The 18,439-nt window shown below is 43.2% G+C and overlaps 1 protein-coding gene across 2 annotated transcripts in view; it reads left to right on the forward strand.

The window, feature by feature from the left end:
• Positions 1-18,439, forward strand: part of LOC112229111 (rho GTPase-activating protein 7) — a 73,909-nt gene that overhangs the window by 36,756 nt on the left and 18,714 nt on the right. Inside the window, exon 1 of one of the 2 annotated variants that reach the window (XM_042309605.1) lies at positions 11,516-11,672. The exons of the other annotated variant lie outside the window; for it this stretch is intronic. Coding sequence (XP_042165539.1) covers positions 11,660-11,672 — 13 coding nt within the window. The 5' untranslated portion in view covers positions 11,516-11,659. Of the gene's footprint in view, positions 1-11,515; positions 11,673-18,439 lie in introns of those variants that run through there. 2 annotated transcript variants of the gene reach the window in all.

Raw genomic sequence — 18,439 nt, forward strand, 5'->3', positions numbered from 1 at the left:
CCCATTCTTTGGGCAGGAGAGTCAGAGCTGCCAGATGGCAGTTCATCGGCAACTCTCCTACCCCGACGCACTCACGCAACATGCAAAAGAATTCCAGTCCAATTGTTCCCCATAATTTTTTATAAACTCCACTGGGAGTCTATCGGTGCACAGCCGGGTGACATCTGGGTTACGGCCTCTGCCAGTTCATGGAATGTCATTTTTCATCCCTCTGTGCCAGAGAGAGCTTAGGAAGTTCAGCAAACAAAACCTGAGCACACATAGGATCACACAGTTCTGCCCTATACAACTCAGTAGAAAACTCCACAGTCTGCTTCTGCATCTCCCCCACCACATAGGTCACCCGCACATCCGAAAGCCACAGACAATGCATACCCTTGGCCTCACCACTCTGTCTTTCCAAACCAAAGAAGAAGGAGCTGGGAGCATCCATCTTCTTGAGCATGGAGAACCTAGCTCTTACAAGTTCTCCCTTTGCTTTAACCTGGAAAAAACTGCCCAGGTCCCTACATAATTCAGCTAACTTAGCCTGGAGGCCTACATTGCCTTGCCTCACCAGAATTAGCAGCATCTCACTAATACTACGCTCAAATTACCCCAAAAATCCCCTAGCATGTGAGGATGAGAGAGCTGTATACTGTTGGCAGAAAAGCAGAATTTGGACTTTTCCCACATCCCACCATTGACTCAGAGACCCATACTCCTCCCTTCACTGCCCCCGTCTTTCCCAGAAAGTCTGGAAACCTGAGCAAAAAAGTGGCATCTTGTAAAAGCTTTACATTAAACTTCCAATAGGATGCCTGCCAAGGCCCTGGTTAAATAGACAGATGAGCCATGGTGATGTGATGATCTGAAAAACCCACCGGGAGAATGGTAGTGCTCAACAGCCTATTGCTCTGATTCCTGGACATGTAAAATCGATCAAGCCGGACTGCACTCACCCTAGCTCCAAAGACCTTCACCCATGTATACTGTCTTGTGTTGGGATGTCTTGTTCTCCAAACATCCACTAGGTCAAACTGCTTAACAATGTCCCTTATTAACACACCCACTGAGTCTGAATGAGGCTCCTCCCCATTTCTGTCTTTCGTAAAATCCATTGTGCAGTTCCAGTCCCCGCCAACCACCAGTGTCTTCTCAGGCGCCATCTGTGAGAGTTCCTGTCTAAGACATCCAAATAGAAGTCCCCTCTCTCTCCCTGTGTTGGGCACAAACACAATTATAAAGACAAAACCACTGTTGTTAATTTCTGCTTTTACTACAAGCAGTCTACCCCTACACACCTCCTTTGAGGAGCACATTTTTACAGACAGACCAGGTACAAAAAGGACTGTCACCCCTGCACTAACATTTGTCCCATGGCTCAGCACACTTGCCCCTTTCCTACAACAGCCCCCAATCGACTTCATTCACCAAATCACTATGGGTCTCTGGCAGAAACAACACCTGTACTTGTTTTTGTTTTACATATTCACCAAACACACTCCTCTTTCCCACATCTTTGGCACCATTTATATTAAGCTAGCCTACCCAAAGTGGGAGAAAAGCCAGCAAAGAAAAAGCCCAAAGCAAAGCTCAAAAAGCCCCAGTGCCAGAAAGAAATTATTCATCTAAACGGTGTCTGAAGGTAGACCTTTACACACTGTTGTGACCCACTTCCTCAACCTAAACCGTTTCCTGGGTGAGATGACACCATGCCCCTAATTTTTCATAGCGTGTTGTACTGTTCTTACAAACTTTCCCAGATCGCAAAAAAAAGCCTCAAGATTAACTTTTTTCCCCTTAGTCTCATTCAGGAACCTTGACAGTCCCCTCACCGTATACTTTGACCCCTCTGCCTGTCTGGCTGTCAGCTCTGGACCCATTGGGGAGGAGTCTGAAAATAAATCCTCATCTTCTTCAGACTCACCTTCCTCATCTCCATCTCCCATCCTGACCACCTGCCATTTCTCTCTAGTTGGAGCCTCCCCCCAGCACCAGGCAGAGATTCCATAGTGCCTTTGACCAAACCAGCCTCTCCCCTCCTTTCTTCTCCCCCTTTTCCTCTTCCACATGACAACGCCCTCCACCCCCGCTAGCCGCTTACCCTTCCCCACTAAACTCTCCTCATCTACTAGTATAACCTGACTAGACCCACTATCTGTAGCATAACTAGGCCCAGTTATCTGTGCTGGCAAACCCTGTGCAGAGCCCCTCCCCATGCCTAACTTTAAAATGCATATTTAACTGTTGCTCATTGTTACTCAGAAACATGAACACTTGCATCCGGAACAAAACAACATGCCTGACGGCATCTCCCTGAAAACCTGCCAACAGTACACGAAACCCACTAGCAAACTTACCATAACGACAGCTCTTTCCTGATTTGATCATTCGTAATAAACAGAGGTACATTTGCAACTACCACCCTGGTTGAAGGGGTAGAAAGAGGAGAAATTGGCCCCAACACAAATATTCTACTAGTAATGAGCATACCCACCAATTTTGCTCTTTTCATGAACACAACCACAGCTTTGATCATTCTGGAAGTGGAATGTATAAATTCAGCTCCTACCTGTTCACCGACCATGAGCAGAATCTCCTCCACCTTAATTCTATTCTCAGGAACACACCTGAAGGAAGACACCTGAATCCATTCCGTAACGACAGCGTCTCCTCCGCACTAGGCTGCGAAGCCATCGCATACATCGCATCCTCTTCCACCCATCTTTAAAAAAAAAAAAAACTGTGGGTACCGCTAAAACAAACATTAACCCTCAACCATAGAAATAAAAAATGTTAGGACAGAGCCCTCCACACTAAACACTCAAACTCCAAAAAACTCCTAGCATGCACTGCAAGAGAGAGAGAGCGAGAGAGGTCATATCAGAGCATTAAGACCCAAAAGCTCCTCTCCTGTCCTGGGAAACCAGCCAATTGTAATAGCTCTGAAAAAAGGTGTTGAAGATTTAATGTACAGTAACTGGAGGAAGTGTATATTAAACGCTGGCATCTTAAATAGGGCTCCCCATTAACACTTCAAAACTGGATTATGAATCACCAATAACTCAGCACTGTAATTTTGGGTGGGGAATATCAGTCATCGTTGCCACCAAAGGTTTATTAGGCCCATAAGGGGATGGAGGGGAGCAGTGTGGGTCCTGTCATGGACGTTGTGTTAGGGTGTTGAGTTAGCTTAGAATGGTACCTACTTCATTTGAGGGGAGAGGGATCAGACGCGGTGAAGGTCGCTTATAAGGACAATTAGTGAGTTGACTCTTCCTCCCTCCATCTCTCTCCTTGCTCTGTAGCTCTCTCACTAAGTCCCTCCCTTGCTCTCGTTCACACTCTCTCGCTCTTTCACTTCCCTCTCTCCATCTTTCTCTCTTTTCCTTTTTTCCTTCTCTCTCTCTCCACTTCCTCTGGCAGGACATGTAATTTACTGGCCTATCCAGTGACCTGGCTCTAAGACTATGAGCCAATGACTGTTACCATTAGAGCAGAGTGCCTGTAACTGGTACCAGATAGTTGTTTAAACACAGGAAAGCCCCCAAGGTGAGACAGTGCAATGCGCTCATCTAACCATTTCTTATGTGTCTTCGGGTGTTTTGGGTGCTGTTGTGGCTGATAGAAGGACTTTGAAGACTGGTCTGTTTCCCTGCATTCCTGTGGAGCAACTCACTGTGGGACTTCCAGACATAACATTTACTCTCCCTCTTATGTCATTATTGTTATTTCACTCCCCCTATTACAAGCATTATTTCACTCATCTCATACTGGAAGTATCAGTGTCTGGCGCAAGTCATCAACTGATCATAATGACCTGATGACTAGATTGTGTGTATGTGTGCCTGCCTGTGTGTGTGTCTCTCTCTCCCTATCACCAGCCGCTGGCTGGCCAGACTGCAGCGCGGTGTTCTCAACCAGAGAGGAGCACCGCTTCTGTAATCCTCATTGAAAAGCAAATGAAGGCAGAGGAACAGGGACAGTGACTAGAGGCACAGTGCGCGTGTTCACGCACGCACGCGCACACACACACCTGTCCCACGCTTATGTGCATGAGTATGTTAAGCATTGCTGTATCTCTCTCTGTGTGTGTGTGTGTGTGTGTGTGTGTGTGTGTGTGTGTGTGTGTGTGTGTGTGTGTGTGTGTGTGTGTGTGTGTGTGTGTGTGTGTGTGTGTGTGTGTGTGTGTGTGTGTCCTATTTCTCCTGCAGGTGTACACATGTGGTTGCAGATGTGTAGACCCATCTATCCCTTATGTAGTGGGCTAGGGGGATAGATAATTAAACAATATGCTCTGGCTCATAGCTGTGTGTGCAGAACAGCTGACATCGTATGGGGAAGAGGAGAGGCAAACACTCCTTTCTTTTTATTGTGTACAGTAAAACACACACATACACACACACACATTCCCACAGCCACACCCACACACACGTATTCAGTCCAGGCATTGCCTAAATCGGACAGGCTCCCTCCTGTCTCTGAGTTGAATGGGTAATCTCTGGGCCTCTGCCAGACATCTTGGGGACGTCTTTCTTTACCCAAGCAAAGCAGATGAACACTGACCTTGGCGGGCGCAACAATCTCCACACCTGCATGATTGAATGGGCTTGTCCAGCTGTAATTAAGAAAGCACTGAGACTGATTTCTATTGGACATTCAACGTCCTGGACGTGTCAAAATTATATTATAATCCAGCATTCCTTCGCTCCTTTACCTAGGTAAAGCAATACTACATTTTTATTTGTTGACATACTTTAGCACATGCTTTACTGTGTATAGCCTACTTTACTGTTTTAGAGTTCAAACCGAAGTTAAGGTTCAAATTGGAGTCATCAGCGACAATAAGCAGCTGCTTGAATGTCTAGTTTCGTGGTACAGTCAGTGGATATAGACAAACTCCATTTGAATAAATGTCAGAGCTCTGGATTTAGACACTAAAGACCATGTCAATGGAGCGTAATTCCATGTGATGGCGGGATCAGAGAGAACTGGCCAATATCAGAGAGAACTGGCCAATATCAGAGAGAACTGGCCAATATCAGAGAGAACAGGCCAATATCAGAGAGAACTGGCCAATGTCAGAGAGAACAGGCCAATATCAGAGAGAACTGGCCAATATCAGAGAGAACAGGCCAATGTCAGAGAGAACAGGCCAATATCAGAGAGAACAGGCCAATATCAGAGAGAACAGGCCAATATCAGAGAGAACTGGCCAATATCAGAGAGAACTGGCCAATATCAGAGAGAACGGCCAATATCAGAGAGAACTGGCCAATGTCAGAGAGAACTGGCCAATATCAGAGAGAACTGGCCAATATCAGAGAGAACTGGCCAATATCAGAGAGAACTGGCCAATGTCAGAGAGAACTGGCCAATATCAGAGAGAACTGGCCAATATCAGAGAGAACTGGCCAATATCAGAGAGAACTGGCCAATATCAGAGAGAACAGGCCAATATCAGAGAGAACTGGCCAATGTCAGAGAGAACTGGCCAATATCAGAGAGAACTGGCCAATATCAGAGAGAACTGGCCAATATCAGAGAGAACAGGCCAATATCAGAGAGAACAGGCCAATATCAGAGAGAACTGGCCAATGTCAGAGAGAACTGGCCAATATCAGAGAGAACAGGCCAATATCAGAGAGAACAGGCCAATATCAGAGAGAACTGGCCAATATCAGAGAACTGGCCAATATCAGAGAGAAGGCCAATATCAGAGAGAACTGGCCAATGTCAGAGAGAACTGGCCAATATCAGAGAGAACTGGCCAATATCAGAGAGAACTGGCCAATATCAGAGAGAACTGGCCAATGTCAGAGAGAACTGGCCAATATCAGAGAGAACTGGCCAATATCAGAGAGAACTGGCCAATATCAGAGAGAACTGGCCAATATCAGAGAGAACTGGCCAATATCAGAGAGAACTGGCCAATATCAGAGAGAACTGGCCAATATCAGAGAGAACTGGCCAATATCAGAGAGAACTGGCCAATATAAGAGAGAACTGGCCAATATCAGAGAGAACAGGCCAATATCAGAGAGAACTGGCCAATATCAGAGAGAACAGGCCAATATCAGAGAGAACTGGCCAATATCAGAGAGAACAGGCCAATATCAGAGAGAACAGGCCAATATCAGAGAGAACAGGCCAATATCAGAGAGAACTGGCCAATGTCAGAGAGAACTGGCCAATATCAGAGAGAACAGGCCAATATCAGAGAGAACAGGCCAATATCAGAGAGAACTGGCCAATATCAGAGAGAACTGGCCAATATCAGAGAGAACCGGCCAATATCAGAGAGAACTGGCCAATGTCAGAGAACTGGCCAATATCAGAGAGAACTGGCCAATATCAGAGAGAACTGGCCAATATCAGAGAGAACTGGCCAATGAGAACTGGCCAATATCAGAGAGAACTGGCCAATATCAGAGAGAACTGGCCAATATCAGAGAGAACTGGCCAATATCAGAGAGAACTGGCCAATATCAGAGAGAACTGGCCAATATCAGAGAGAACTGGCCAATATCAGAGAGAACTGGCCAATATAAGAGAGAACTGGCCAATATCAGAGAGAACAGGCCAATATCAGAGAGAACTGGCCAATATCAGAGAGAACAGGCCAATATCAGAGAGAACTGGCCAATATCAGAGAGAACTGGCCAATATCAGAGAGAACTGGCCAATATCAGAGAGAACTGGCCAATATCAGAGAGAACTGGCCAATATCAGAGAGAACAGGCCAATATCAGAGAGAACTGGCCAATATCAGAGAGAATTGGCCAATGTACATCACAGCTTGAACATTTCCTGGATGGATGGACAACAAGCTGGACGGATCAGAGATGCTATTTTAGGTCGGTGGCTTGGAGACAGAATGTGGGATGGCGTGGGACTGGGATATTCTGATGGGAAGGCTCCGGAACCCCACTAGGGACTGTTGTGACCTTTAACCTGCATGACGCCCTGGCTTCCCACTACATCAACAAGTGCTGTACACACTTCCTAATGTATGTCAACATTTACACAAGTCATGTAAGAAGTGCACACTTCATATAGGTTACCTAAACAAGTACACATGCTAAACACACACACGTGTGAATACCAAAACATCAAAGTTAAGTGGGTTACATTGCTAGTCTGTTGATCATTTTTTACCCAACCATGGAATGTACACCCCCCCCCCCTATTTGTTTCAGCCTGTGTTTAAGATGGAGGAGATTGGGGGTGGGGGGTGGGGGAGGTCCTGCCCTCAGGGCAATCAACTTAAATAAACAATGTTGGGTTTTCTATTACAGGAAAATCTTTCTGACATGTCCTCTGTTTTAAATATTACTGTACGGGATCTCCTCAGAACAGGACCAGAACATCACTCTAAATAAAGCAATAACATTTGAACATAATTGCATGAGACACCACCAAATCCAATAGTCAAGATCAACATCATGCAATATAAACATTTGACAGATATAAAAAATATTAAATAGACAGACATAGACCAACACAACCGTGTTCCCTGAACTGTTCCATTTAATTATGTTCAATGGCCGAGTTATGTTAAGACAACTAAACACAGATCTGTAGTCAGACAACATAGCAGCCATAGGCTCTACAGTGTCCTGATAAAGATTCCTTCCAAATGAACTGTACATGGATGCTCCATTACTCTGTGCCGCAGATCATCCTTAAGTACTAATAAAGCACAGCTCTAATTATGTCCCCACTTAATTGATTCTGTAGCTCGTCGGAGGCTCATTTCGGGGGCTGGCCCTGTTGCTTAGCCTGTGACAGAGTCTGGCCTACTGTAGCCAAAGCTCTGAGCTCTATGGCAATAATATTTAGTACAGCCAGAGACAAACAGGCCCTGAAAACTCACCACTATTATACAATAACATTCAGACACTGGCAGGGCAATGCAGGGTAGACCAGGGCCTTTCATGAGTTTGGTATTACCTTTATGGAGGTCATCTATGCAATTTCCAGTTTCCATGTCAAATGCATTAATTATTTCCACAGGCTTCATTCCACACCGCCACCCCTGTCCCTAAAGGGTATACAAAGAGGCAAAAATATTGTATTATTATTTTCAAAGCTTTTGATAAAATATTTCTGCTCAAGTTAGAAGTTATTTTTTAGCAAGGAGGGGGTTGTCAGTGAGTGTGTCAGTGAGTGTGTCAGTGAGTGTGCTCCGTGCTTGCTGGTTCCAGTACAGAGGCTCCCAGTGTGTTCAGGACAGGTTGATTTGTTCACAGAGGCTAGATGGAGAAATAGGGACCTGGCCACCACTGGAGCTGCAGTACAGTCAGTGGAGATGGTGGTGAGTGGAAGGGGACACAGTTCTACAGACAGAGAGAGCACTTCCTGCAGCATCGGAAATACCAGCCTTAAGATCAGAAGCTCAACTCAGATTACAGACAGAAATACACACACGCAGACTCACACACACACAAATCAACACACATCAATCAAAAGTGCACACAGTAAACACTCTCATAACCACGCACATACACACACTCCCCTGGGAGCGGGGCTGAATTCTTCCTATTCTGACGCCCTCCTCAACTTGCTTGGGAAAAGGAAGTGTGTTCTTGTGTAATCTTAGAAAACAGTGACCAGGGGAAAACAGTTCAGCAGTTGCCAAGCGCAGAGGTCAGGCCTAAGTGAGCCTCTCAGTTTTATGGCCTAGCACACAAAAGAGGACAGGGTAACTTGTCCTTTAACTTTCACATGCAGTAACCACACACACGCACATCCTTTTGTCCTTCTCACAGACGACACTAGGACGTACTGTATGTTGCTTTGTATTAAACCTACCTACATGTCACTAGTGTTGCTTTAGAGCAGTCTCATGGATGGATCTAACAGTTTCCAATACAGAGGCTGGGCTATTAGCCATCACAGTCATTGTAAATTCTTCGGAGCTGTCATAAAAACCAGACAATAGAACAGAGCGGATGGCTACTGGCCGGTCTGCCACAGCTGTTGGAGTAACATAATTTCATCAACCCAAAGATTCTAATGCTGATTACGTCATTTCTAGGAATGATGTCTTGGAGAAAGATGCTATTGTCCAAGCTCATATTTTAAAGTGAGAAGATGTGGAATGATCTTCTTTGTTGTTGTATTCAGTGTGGTTTCTTTAGTTCCAGACTGGTTCCATGTCTCAATATGCCAATTTCTCTGTGATGTGCATTTATTGTAAGGCAAGCTGACTGTACATAGTGCATTTAGAAAAAGATCTGCGTTGTCAAGGTGCTACTTGACTTCAGTAAGATCAGACTGTCGTCATGGTTATGTTTGATTTGATGGGAGAGAGAGAGAGACTTTAATATCAGCAGCAGCAATCCTTTCATCCTTGTTAATCCCTATCACTTCAGTATGTAGGAGTTGTGGTCCTCAGGAAGAAAGCCCAGATGTCATAATATCTTTTACATAACAGCAAGCTTCAAAACATCTACAGAACTCAAACTATTCAAGAGTAGCAAATATGTTTAATATAGTGTATTAGGTATAGAATGAAAGCAGACTATGTGATGGGAGAAGGGCTGCAGTGCACAACCCAACCATGTATTATGAATGGTACTTCCATGCAATTACTTTATTAGGTAACACTTCACTTGACACCCAGTGTCATAACACTTCATGACACTGTCATAATCATGTCATAGGTCATAACAGCTGATGTAACTTGTTATAACCTGGTCATAATATGATCATAACTCTTCATGACACTGTCATAATCATGTCATAGGTCATAACAGCTGATGTAACTTGTCATAACCTGGTCATAATATGATCATAACTCTTCATGACACTGTCATAATCATGTCATAGGTCATAACAGCTGATGTAACTTGTCATAACCTGGTCATAATATGAATAACATACTGTTGACAGCTAGGCTATGGTGTAATGGAATGTTCTGCCTTTTGTGGTGGGTTTATGTAGGCATCATAACCAGCCCTAAAATAACACAATATATGTCACAACAGGTGTAAATATGTGTCATGACAGTGTTATGACCATTTTATAACAGATTGACATGTTATGTCAGCTGTTATGACATATGACATGGTTATGACCGTGTCATAACGTCTTAGGACGCTGGGTATCATAACGTCTTAGGACGCTGGGTGTCAAGTGCAGTGTTACCCTTTATTACATAGACACGAATCAGAAGCATTTTCAAATTCTGGAGGGAAAAAAACTCAACTTAAGTCTGCATTGTGATAGACTATGACACGTAGCCGCTTTAAGATAGTTGGGGGTGTTTTTTTTTCCAAAGGCTATATCGGTCCACTAATACAGGACTAGTAAAGGCCCAGTGCACTACCTTTGTGAATAATGTTTTATTCATTCCGATTTTTCAGGGGGTGCTGCAGCAAAGTTATTATAAAGCTAAGCGCTCCAGGAAGGTTGCTAAGGGGACCATGAGTCCTGTATCTTCGCTCTTGTGTGAACGTCAATAGCTGTTTACATTTCTTTTCATCTTTCGTTCAACTGTGAATTAATGCAGCGAAGCGGTGGACCTCTCCAAGGGTTTTCACATTGAAAAGATCCTAATCAAACACCTACACTGTAAATGGAACCTATTACCACTAATGACTTACCGAGGAATGAATCCTGATGAAGCCTTGGAGTGGAGAACTATTAGCACCGCAGGTTTCTGTCATCATCCATGGTGCTTTAAGGGTCATCGTTAGAGTTTTCATTGTCCATTGCTGCTTTGAAACAATGGCCGCCTTTTACAAGATGATGTGATAGGGGCTTCAGGAGAGGGTCGGACCACATGGTGTTTGTTGGTGTTTTAGAGATAGATACCGTAAGGGAATAATTTGACTTTCAAGGTACATTTATTGTAAAATGTCTGAATGTGTGCCTGAGTGAGCTCTAATGACAAAAATGGGTTGATTGTTTTTGTAGTAGGATCAGAAAAGATAGTGTCAATATTAATCATTTTGTCAAGGAAAGTGAGGACATTAATGTGTAGGAAATGGGGCATCTGGATATTGGAGGGAATAACATAAAGCACACATTGTTCAGGATTACATAAAAATACATGCCCATATGTAGCCTGTGGGGAGGGAAATTCACCCTGTTCTTGTCTTAGAGTTTTTCATTGTTTACCTTGATTGGCTGATTAATGTCTGCTACATCTAATTTTAACTATCAAGTCTGACTATACAGGGAAAATATCCCCTCATGACCGGAGTCTGAGGTTTGGAAATTTCTGTCTGGTCAGTCCATAGAGATTAAAACCAGGGTCACAAGGCAACATCATGGGATCAACCACACTCTCTTAAGGGGGGAGGGGATACTTTAGCTTATTTAAAATGAATGTTTTATATCAGATGTTACATTTCTACTAGTTGTCACAGTGTGTTAAATAAATTAGGAATACCATGGCATGCTTTCAAAGTCAACAGCCTTGGTCATCCATGATATCATTTTGAAACCTTCCCCCTCGGGTGAGCGTTAAGTGCAGTTGGTATGGTCCAGGCAGGGGAGGGAAAGGCGGCTGGAAAGTGGAAACGCTTTACTGATTTCACTATGATGCCCTAAATGACCAAGAGAACTGGACTTGTCTTCAATATTGGTTTAAGATTTAATTTGTATCATGAGTGAGTAGTTTCCTCATTCTTTAAAATAGATAAATATATGACAACATTACAGCACCATGTTGATTACAAGTAAGTAACAACTTTTATTGTGTTTACTTCAGTAATAGTATAACAAATTCTAGGACAGTGACAAATACCAATGTAGATGTATTAACATATTCAGAGAGCCACTAGCCTGATAGGATGTCAGCTGTGACTGAGGCTGATGCTCAAGATGAGGTGAGGAGTTCAGATGATATGAGGCGTTAGGTACCACCACATGAGCATCCGTCTCTTGTCTAATACATATGGAAGCCTATATAATTTTGCAACAGGCTTTTAAAATATACTTATTTAAATGAACAATGTTGACTGTTTTGGCATAGATTCAAAACGTATGTTTCTGTTTACTATAAAATTGAGAAAATGTGTCCTATAAAGAAGGTCAACATAAAATATTCAAATAACATCTTAAGAATGTAGACCTACAGAGTACAAATTTAATATTTTATTTCTGGCCTGAAGGTTTGAATGTTACGTGGGAGAGTGTTTTATTGTATTCTTCATGCAGGTGCCTATAAATTGTTGAAATTAATGTCAGTTATAATGTTAGAGTATGAAATATAATGGATTTGTTGCATGCTGCATACATATTCCTAGCACTAAGGTCTAAATGGGTTCAAAATTAGTAGATACAAATTGTACGCTAGATAATGTGATACAACCAAAGATTTGTTGATGTCCGTTACTGAGTGTTACAGGAAAGCACCACACACACCGCCGCCATAGATTATTCAACTAACCTGTTCTTGGCAATACTTTCTTCGTATTATAGAAATGTCAGTTGCAGGTAGTTCTACAAACACCAGCGAAAATTCAGAAAGATATTAAATCCAGGTTTTGTACCGCCCAAGGAGGATCCTCGCCCTCTTAGCTGCCGCACATCTAGCATTTCCCAGCATTTTAGCAGGAACTAGTCGTTTCTATGCGACGCGGCCATGGCCATGTGTAGAAGTAGATGACAGAGCATCACACAGTGTTACCAAAACATGGATTTAATATCTTCCTGAATTTTCAATGGTTATTATAGACCCACCTGCAACTGAAAAATGACATTTCTAAGATTCTTCATTCTCGATTCAGTGGAAAAAAGTAAGTATTACCAAGAACAGGTTGGTTAAAAAATCTACGGCGGTGGTTTGCATGTGGCTTCCCTGTAACGCCCAGTAATGGACACCAACAAATCTTTGGTTACATCACATTATCTAGCGTACAATTTGTAGTTAATACATTTGATGAACTAGGAGATATGATAGAAAACCAGCTACTTTGAAACCAGAGATAAAAGGCTTAGCACCTCTGTTTTTCCCCATGGTGTTAGCTTTTCACAGGAACCAGACATTCAGTCATTACAATGGATTAGAGTATTTGGTCTCTAAATCAACTAACTGTTGTATTTCACCATTTAAGATTTGGCTTCTTGTCATTTGCATAGTTCTACTTGACAATTAGATGCCAAGTATTTCCACCCAGTCAACATGATTCATAGTGATGGAAGGCAGACTCAGACATAAGTTCAGTTGAGATTTACCTGTTCATTTGTGTCTAGTATTTCTTAGAATACCTTTTTCCACTAATTATATTTTCTGTATTCTGAGTAGTTACAGTTCTCTAACTTTAGCAGTGAAAATCCCTCTGACTCTCTTTCCATTGGCATGAGTGGATCACACGGACTGTTGTTAGCAACCAGAAGCAACATAGCACAGGCGAGCGCAGGAACAATTATACCAACTTTGGCAGGGGAGTAATGCAACGAGCTATGCCTAGCAAGGGCTGGTGTGGATGGAATGATTAGGCAGCAAATCAAATCAAATTTTATTTGTCACATACACATGGTTAGCAGATGTTAATGCGAGTGTAGCGAAATGCTTGTGCTTCTAGTTCCGACAATGCAGTAATAACCAATAAGTAATCTAACTAACAATTCCAAAACTACTGTCTTATACACAGTGTAAGGGGATAAAGAATATGTACATAAGGATATATGAATGAGTGATGGTACAGAACAGCATAGGCAAGATACAGTAGATGGTATCGAGTACAGTATATACATATGAGATGAGTATGTAAACAAAGTGGCATAGTTAAAGTGGCTAGTGATACATGTATTACATAAGGATGCAGTCGATGATATAGAGTACAGTATATACGTATGCATATGTGATGAATAATGTAGGGTAAGTAACATTATATAAGGTAGCATTGTTTAAAGTGGCTAGTGATATATTTACATCATTTCCCATCAATTCCCATTATTAAAGTGGCTGGAGTTGAGTCAGTGTCAGTGTCAGTGTGTTGGCAGCAGCCACTCAATGTTAGTGGTGGCTGTTTAACAGTCTGATGGCCTTGAGATAGAAGCTGTTTTTCAGTCTCTCGGTCCCAGCTTTGATGCACCTGTACTGACCTCGCCTTCTGGATGATAGCGGGGTGAACAGGCAGTGGCTCGGGTGGTTGATGTCCTTGATGATCTTTATGGCCTTCCTGTAACATCGGGTGGTGTAGGTGTCCTGGAGGGCAGGTAGTTTGCCCCCGGTGATGCGTTGTGCAGACCTCACTACCCTCTGGAGAGCCTTACGGTTGTGGGCAGAGCAGTTGCCGTACCAGGCGGTGATACAGCCCGCCAGGATGCTCTCGATTGTGCATCTGTAGAAGTTTGTGAGTGCTTTTGGTGACAAGCCGAATTTCTTCAGCCTCCTGAGGTTGAAGAGGCGCTGCTGCGCCTTCTTCACGATGCTGTCTGTGTGAGTGGACCAATTCAGTTTGTCTGTGATGTGTATGCTGAGGAACAGCACTGTGGAGCTGTGTGACTAACTTGACACTCTAGATGTTTTGCTCACTCAAAATGTTAAGTGGGATTAGTTATTGTGTGACCATCACTAGCCATTTTTTATATTAAGTCATTGTTACTTTTTCCATATGAACTCTGATTTTCTGACTGAGTGTCAGTTTGTGTCATACAGTACATGGGAGAGCTAACTGGACCCAAACATGATGAGAATGATCAACGGGTGGATATAACTGCTAAGTGAATTTGTGATTCATCGAGCATCTATGGGCGATTCCACACCAGCAAAAGCGGAAATTATTTTTGGTATCTCAGATAGTTCCTACAATTCTCATACAGAAACTTCATTGGGAGGAAGGGTGTTTGACATGCTTTTTACATTTATATCACAAACCATTTTGGAGAAAATCATAATGAACGTGGCCCTTTTTAGACCTATACATGTCTCCTGTAAGACTCTATGATCTGTGAACCATATATGATGCACACAACATCTTGATGTCATTATACTCCTTATAGTGTGCTCTAAAATATGGAATATGTCTGGATTCTGAAATACACATTTTTATATTCATTTATGAAACCCTAAAAATATTTATATGAATACCCTTTTTGATTTAGTTCATTTTAAGACATTGTTTGGAATAATATACTTTAAAAGTGCATCGAATTTACAGAGTGGGTTGTACAATATCACACGAATTAGAGGACGTATAGTATCATACATCTTACCCAGTTGTACAATATCATACGATTTGGATGACGTAACCTATCAAACATCCTGGAGGGCTTACATTATTATACTACATTCTCTGAGACCAGACCGCTGGTTGTGTCATAACAACAATAGAGAATTAAAAGGAGAATTTACGTTGCTGGTTAGAACTGTCGACAAAGGTTCTGAGAATTTACGTAAAACAGCCATTCTGTTTTGTTTTGTTCTTTTCTATCTGTTCCATGACTTATGGGGTCTTCAGCAAACAAGCTTCCGGTTTACATTCAAAGGTCAAAGGTTGGTCATATGTCAGAACATATACATACTGTACATTCATCTCTGACATGGTTAAACATCTAACCAGGCCACATCCCTAGCACTCAAAGTTACAGTTCTCAACTCAAGTTCAGAGACATTTGAGGTTTTCAAAACGCTTCTACACCTCACTTGACACTTTCCATCCCAGTTAAAAGCAGAGGACTGCTGTATTTGCATTCCACTGAGACTGTCGAATCTAAGTCTAAGATCTCTGGAGGGACATTGAAGATCAGAACCATGTAAGCTGTCAGAGCAGGGATGTTCTCATATCACACAATGGCTTCGAGATGCTTTTCTTGTGTCTATCAATTCATAGAGGCGTTGGGATTCTGGAGAAGTACAGTTAGGCCTCTAGGCCTGGAGGACCACACAGTAGTAGCACTTTATAAGGTGACTCCAGGCATTGAGTGACTGTGTGTAGTGTGTGTTGAGTGTGTGCTGGGATGCCACTCTGGGAGGCAGCTTGAAGGCTGAGTCAAGGCTGGCCTGAGGTGAAGACCCCTTAATCACTATACTGCTGTCGTTGCTACCTGCACACATCACACACACAGAATGTAGCACCATTATCCCGGTCCTCTCAGACTGCTGAAACATGCTCCTCCGACTTACTGGCGAGGGAGGGAGCGGTCTAATCGAGGGCATACATCTCTTATCAGAACCCAGAGCCCAAAAGCACAACTTCCTCCAACGCGGCCTGAGGTATTTGGAAAAGGAAGAGCCTTTCTCTGCTTGGCCTTATTCAAATTGGAAGTCTGATATAACCATGATTGTATAACAGTCATGCACAGCGCATACAGTGGTGGAACAGTGATGAGTGCATGAATTGCAGTAGGCGCTGTGAAGTTCATTGGTAAAATCCTGTATGCCAAAAACACTATTTCTGGCCATAATTTAACTTTTTGGCCAACTGTCTTAGGCCTTTTTCAGCCCTGTGATGTCATTTTGACCACTTGTTTGGGTAGCTAACAGTGTAGTTACATTTCAGTGCAGGATGTTATGAATAGGGAGGTAACAACATATGCTTACCTGCCTTTTCTATGTCTGGCACCATAGGGTTAATTTGACCTGCCTGACAGGCACATTCAGATACCCCTGGATTTAGAGCCTCAGTCACAGTTATTTGAAACTATGTGATACTTCAGCAGGTACAGCTGATCCTCTCGCAAAAGTCACCCCACCCCACCTCGTCCCCATCCAACCCCACATTGAGACAGGAACAGAAGTCACCCCACCCCACCTCGTCCCCATCCAACCCCACACTGAGACAGGAACAGAAGTCATCATCCTCTAACACTAACAGTTAGTGATCTGTCCTAGCTGTTGATATGATGAACCCTGGTCCGACCAGTAGAGTTCTTATTCCCTGCGTCAGAGGGGTCTTGTGATGACTGATGTTCGCAGTTAATTTTCCCCCTGTTTACATATCTCAGCCATCTGCTCTGTGTAGCTCAACCTCCAGCTGTCTTCGCCTGACCCCCACGGCCTGGGAAAAAGACACCTTATTCCAAGAACTCTCTTGTTCTTTCTTTTCGTTTTATCACTCTCTTTATCGTTCTCTCTTGTTCCCTTTCATTTTCTCATTCACTCTCTGGGTTTCATGGAATACCAGCAAGTTCAAAGAAAGAGTGTGCTTCTTTCCTTCATCTGTCTCTGACAATGCTGTGTTAATGGTGGGAGTTAGCAGATGCTGTGTTAGCAGATGCTGTGTTAATGGTGGGAGTTAGCAGATGCTGTGTTAGCAGATGCTGTGTTAATGGTGGGAGTTAGCAGATGCTGTGTTAATAGTGGGAGTTAGCTGATAATGTGTTAGTAGATGCTGTGTTAATGGTGGGAGTAAGCAGATGCTGTGTTAATGGTGGGAGTAAGCAGATGCTGTGTTAATGGTGAGAGTTAGCAGATGCTGTGTTAATGGTGGGAGTTAGCATATGCTATGTTAATGGTGGGAGTTAGCAGATGCTGTGTTAATGGTGGGAGTAAGCAGATGCTGTGTTAATGGTGGGAGTTAGCATATGCTATGTTAATGGTGGGAGTTAGCAGATGCTATGTTAATGGTGGGAGTTAGCAGATGCTGTGTTAATGGTGGGAGTTAGCAGATGCTGTGTTAATGGTGGAGAGTTAGCAGATGCTGTGTTAATGGTGAGAGTTAGCAGATGCTGTGTTAATGGTGGGAGTTAGCATATGCTATGTTAATGGTGGGAGTTAGCATATGCTATGTTAATGGTGGGAGTTAGCAGATGCTGTGTTAGCAGATGCTGTGTTAATGGTGGGAGTAAGCAGATGCTGTGTTAATGATGGGAGTTAGCAGATGCTGTGTTAATGGTGGGAGTTAGCAGATGCTGTGTTAATGGTGGGAGTTAGCAGATGCTGTGTTAATGGTGAGAGTTAGCAGATGCTGTGTTAGCAGATGCTGTGTTAATGGTGGGAGTTAGCATATGCTGTGTTAATGGTGGGAGGGAGTTAGCATATGCTATGTTAATGGTGCTGGATGATGGGAGTTAGCATATGCTATGTTAATGGTGGGAGTTAGCAGATGCTGTGTTAGCAGATGCTGTGTTAATGGTGGGAGTAAGCAGATGCTGTGTTAATGATGGGAGTTAGCAGATGCTGTGTTAATGGTGGGAGTTAGCAGATGCTGTGTTAATGGTGGGAGTTAGCATATGCTATGTTAATGGTGGGAGTTAGCAGATGCTATGTTAATGGTGGGAGTTAGCAGATGCTATGTTAATGGTGGGAGTTAGCAGATGCTGTGTTAGCAGATGCTGTGTTAATGGTGGGAGTAAGCAGATGCTGTGTTAATGATGGGAGTTAGCAGATGCTGTGTTAATGGTGGGAGTTAGCAGATGCTGTGTTAATGGTGGGAGTTGGGTGGATGGGTGAAACCTGAACAGAGGGGACATGAAAGGCTGTGTGGGGCAGAAGGGACTTCTGACAAATGCTTACCTGCCTTTTCTGTGTCTCTGACACGCATACACCACCGTT

This window comes from Oncorhynchus tshawytscha, linkage group LG30 (assembly GCF_018296145.1).
Source record: "Oncorhynchus tshawytscha isolate Ot180627B linkage group LG30, Otsh_v2.0, whole genome shotgun sequence".
NCBI lineage: Eukaryota > Metazoa > Chordata > Actinopteri > Salmoniformes > Salmonidae > Oncorhynchus > Oncorhynchus tshawytscha.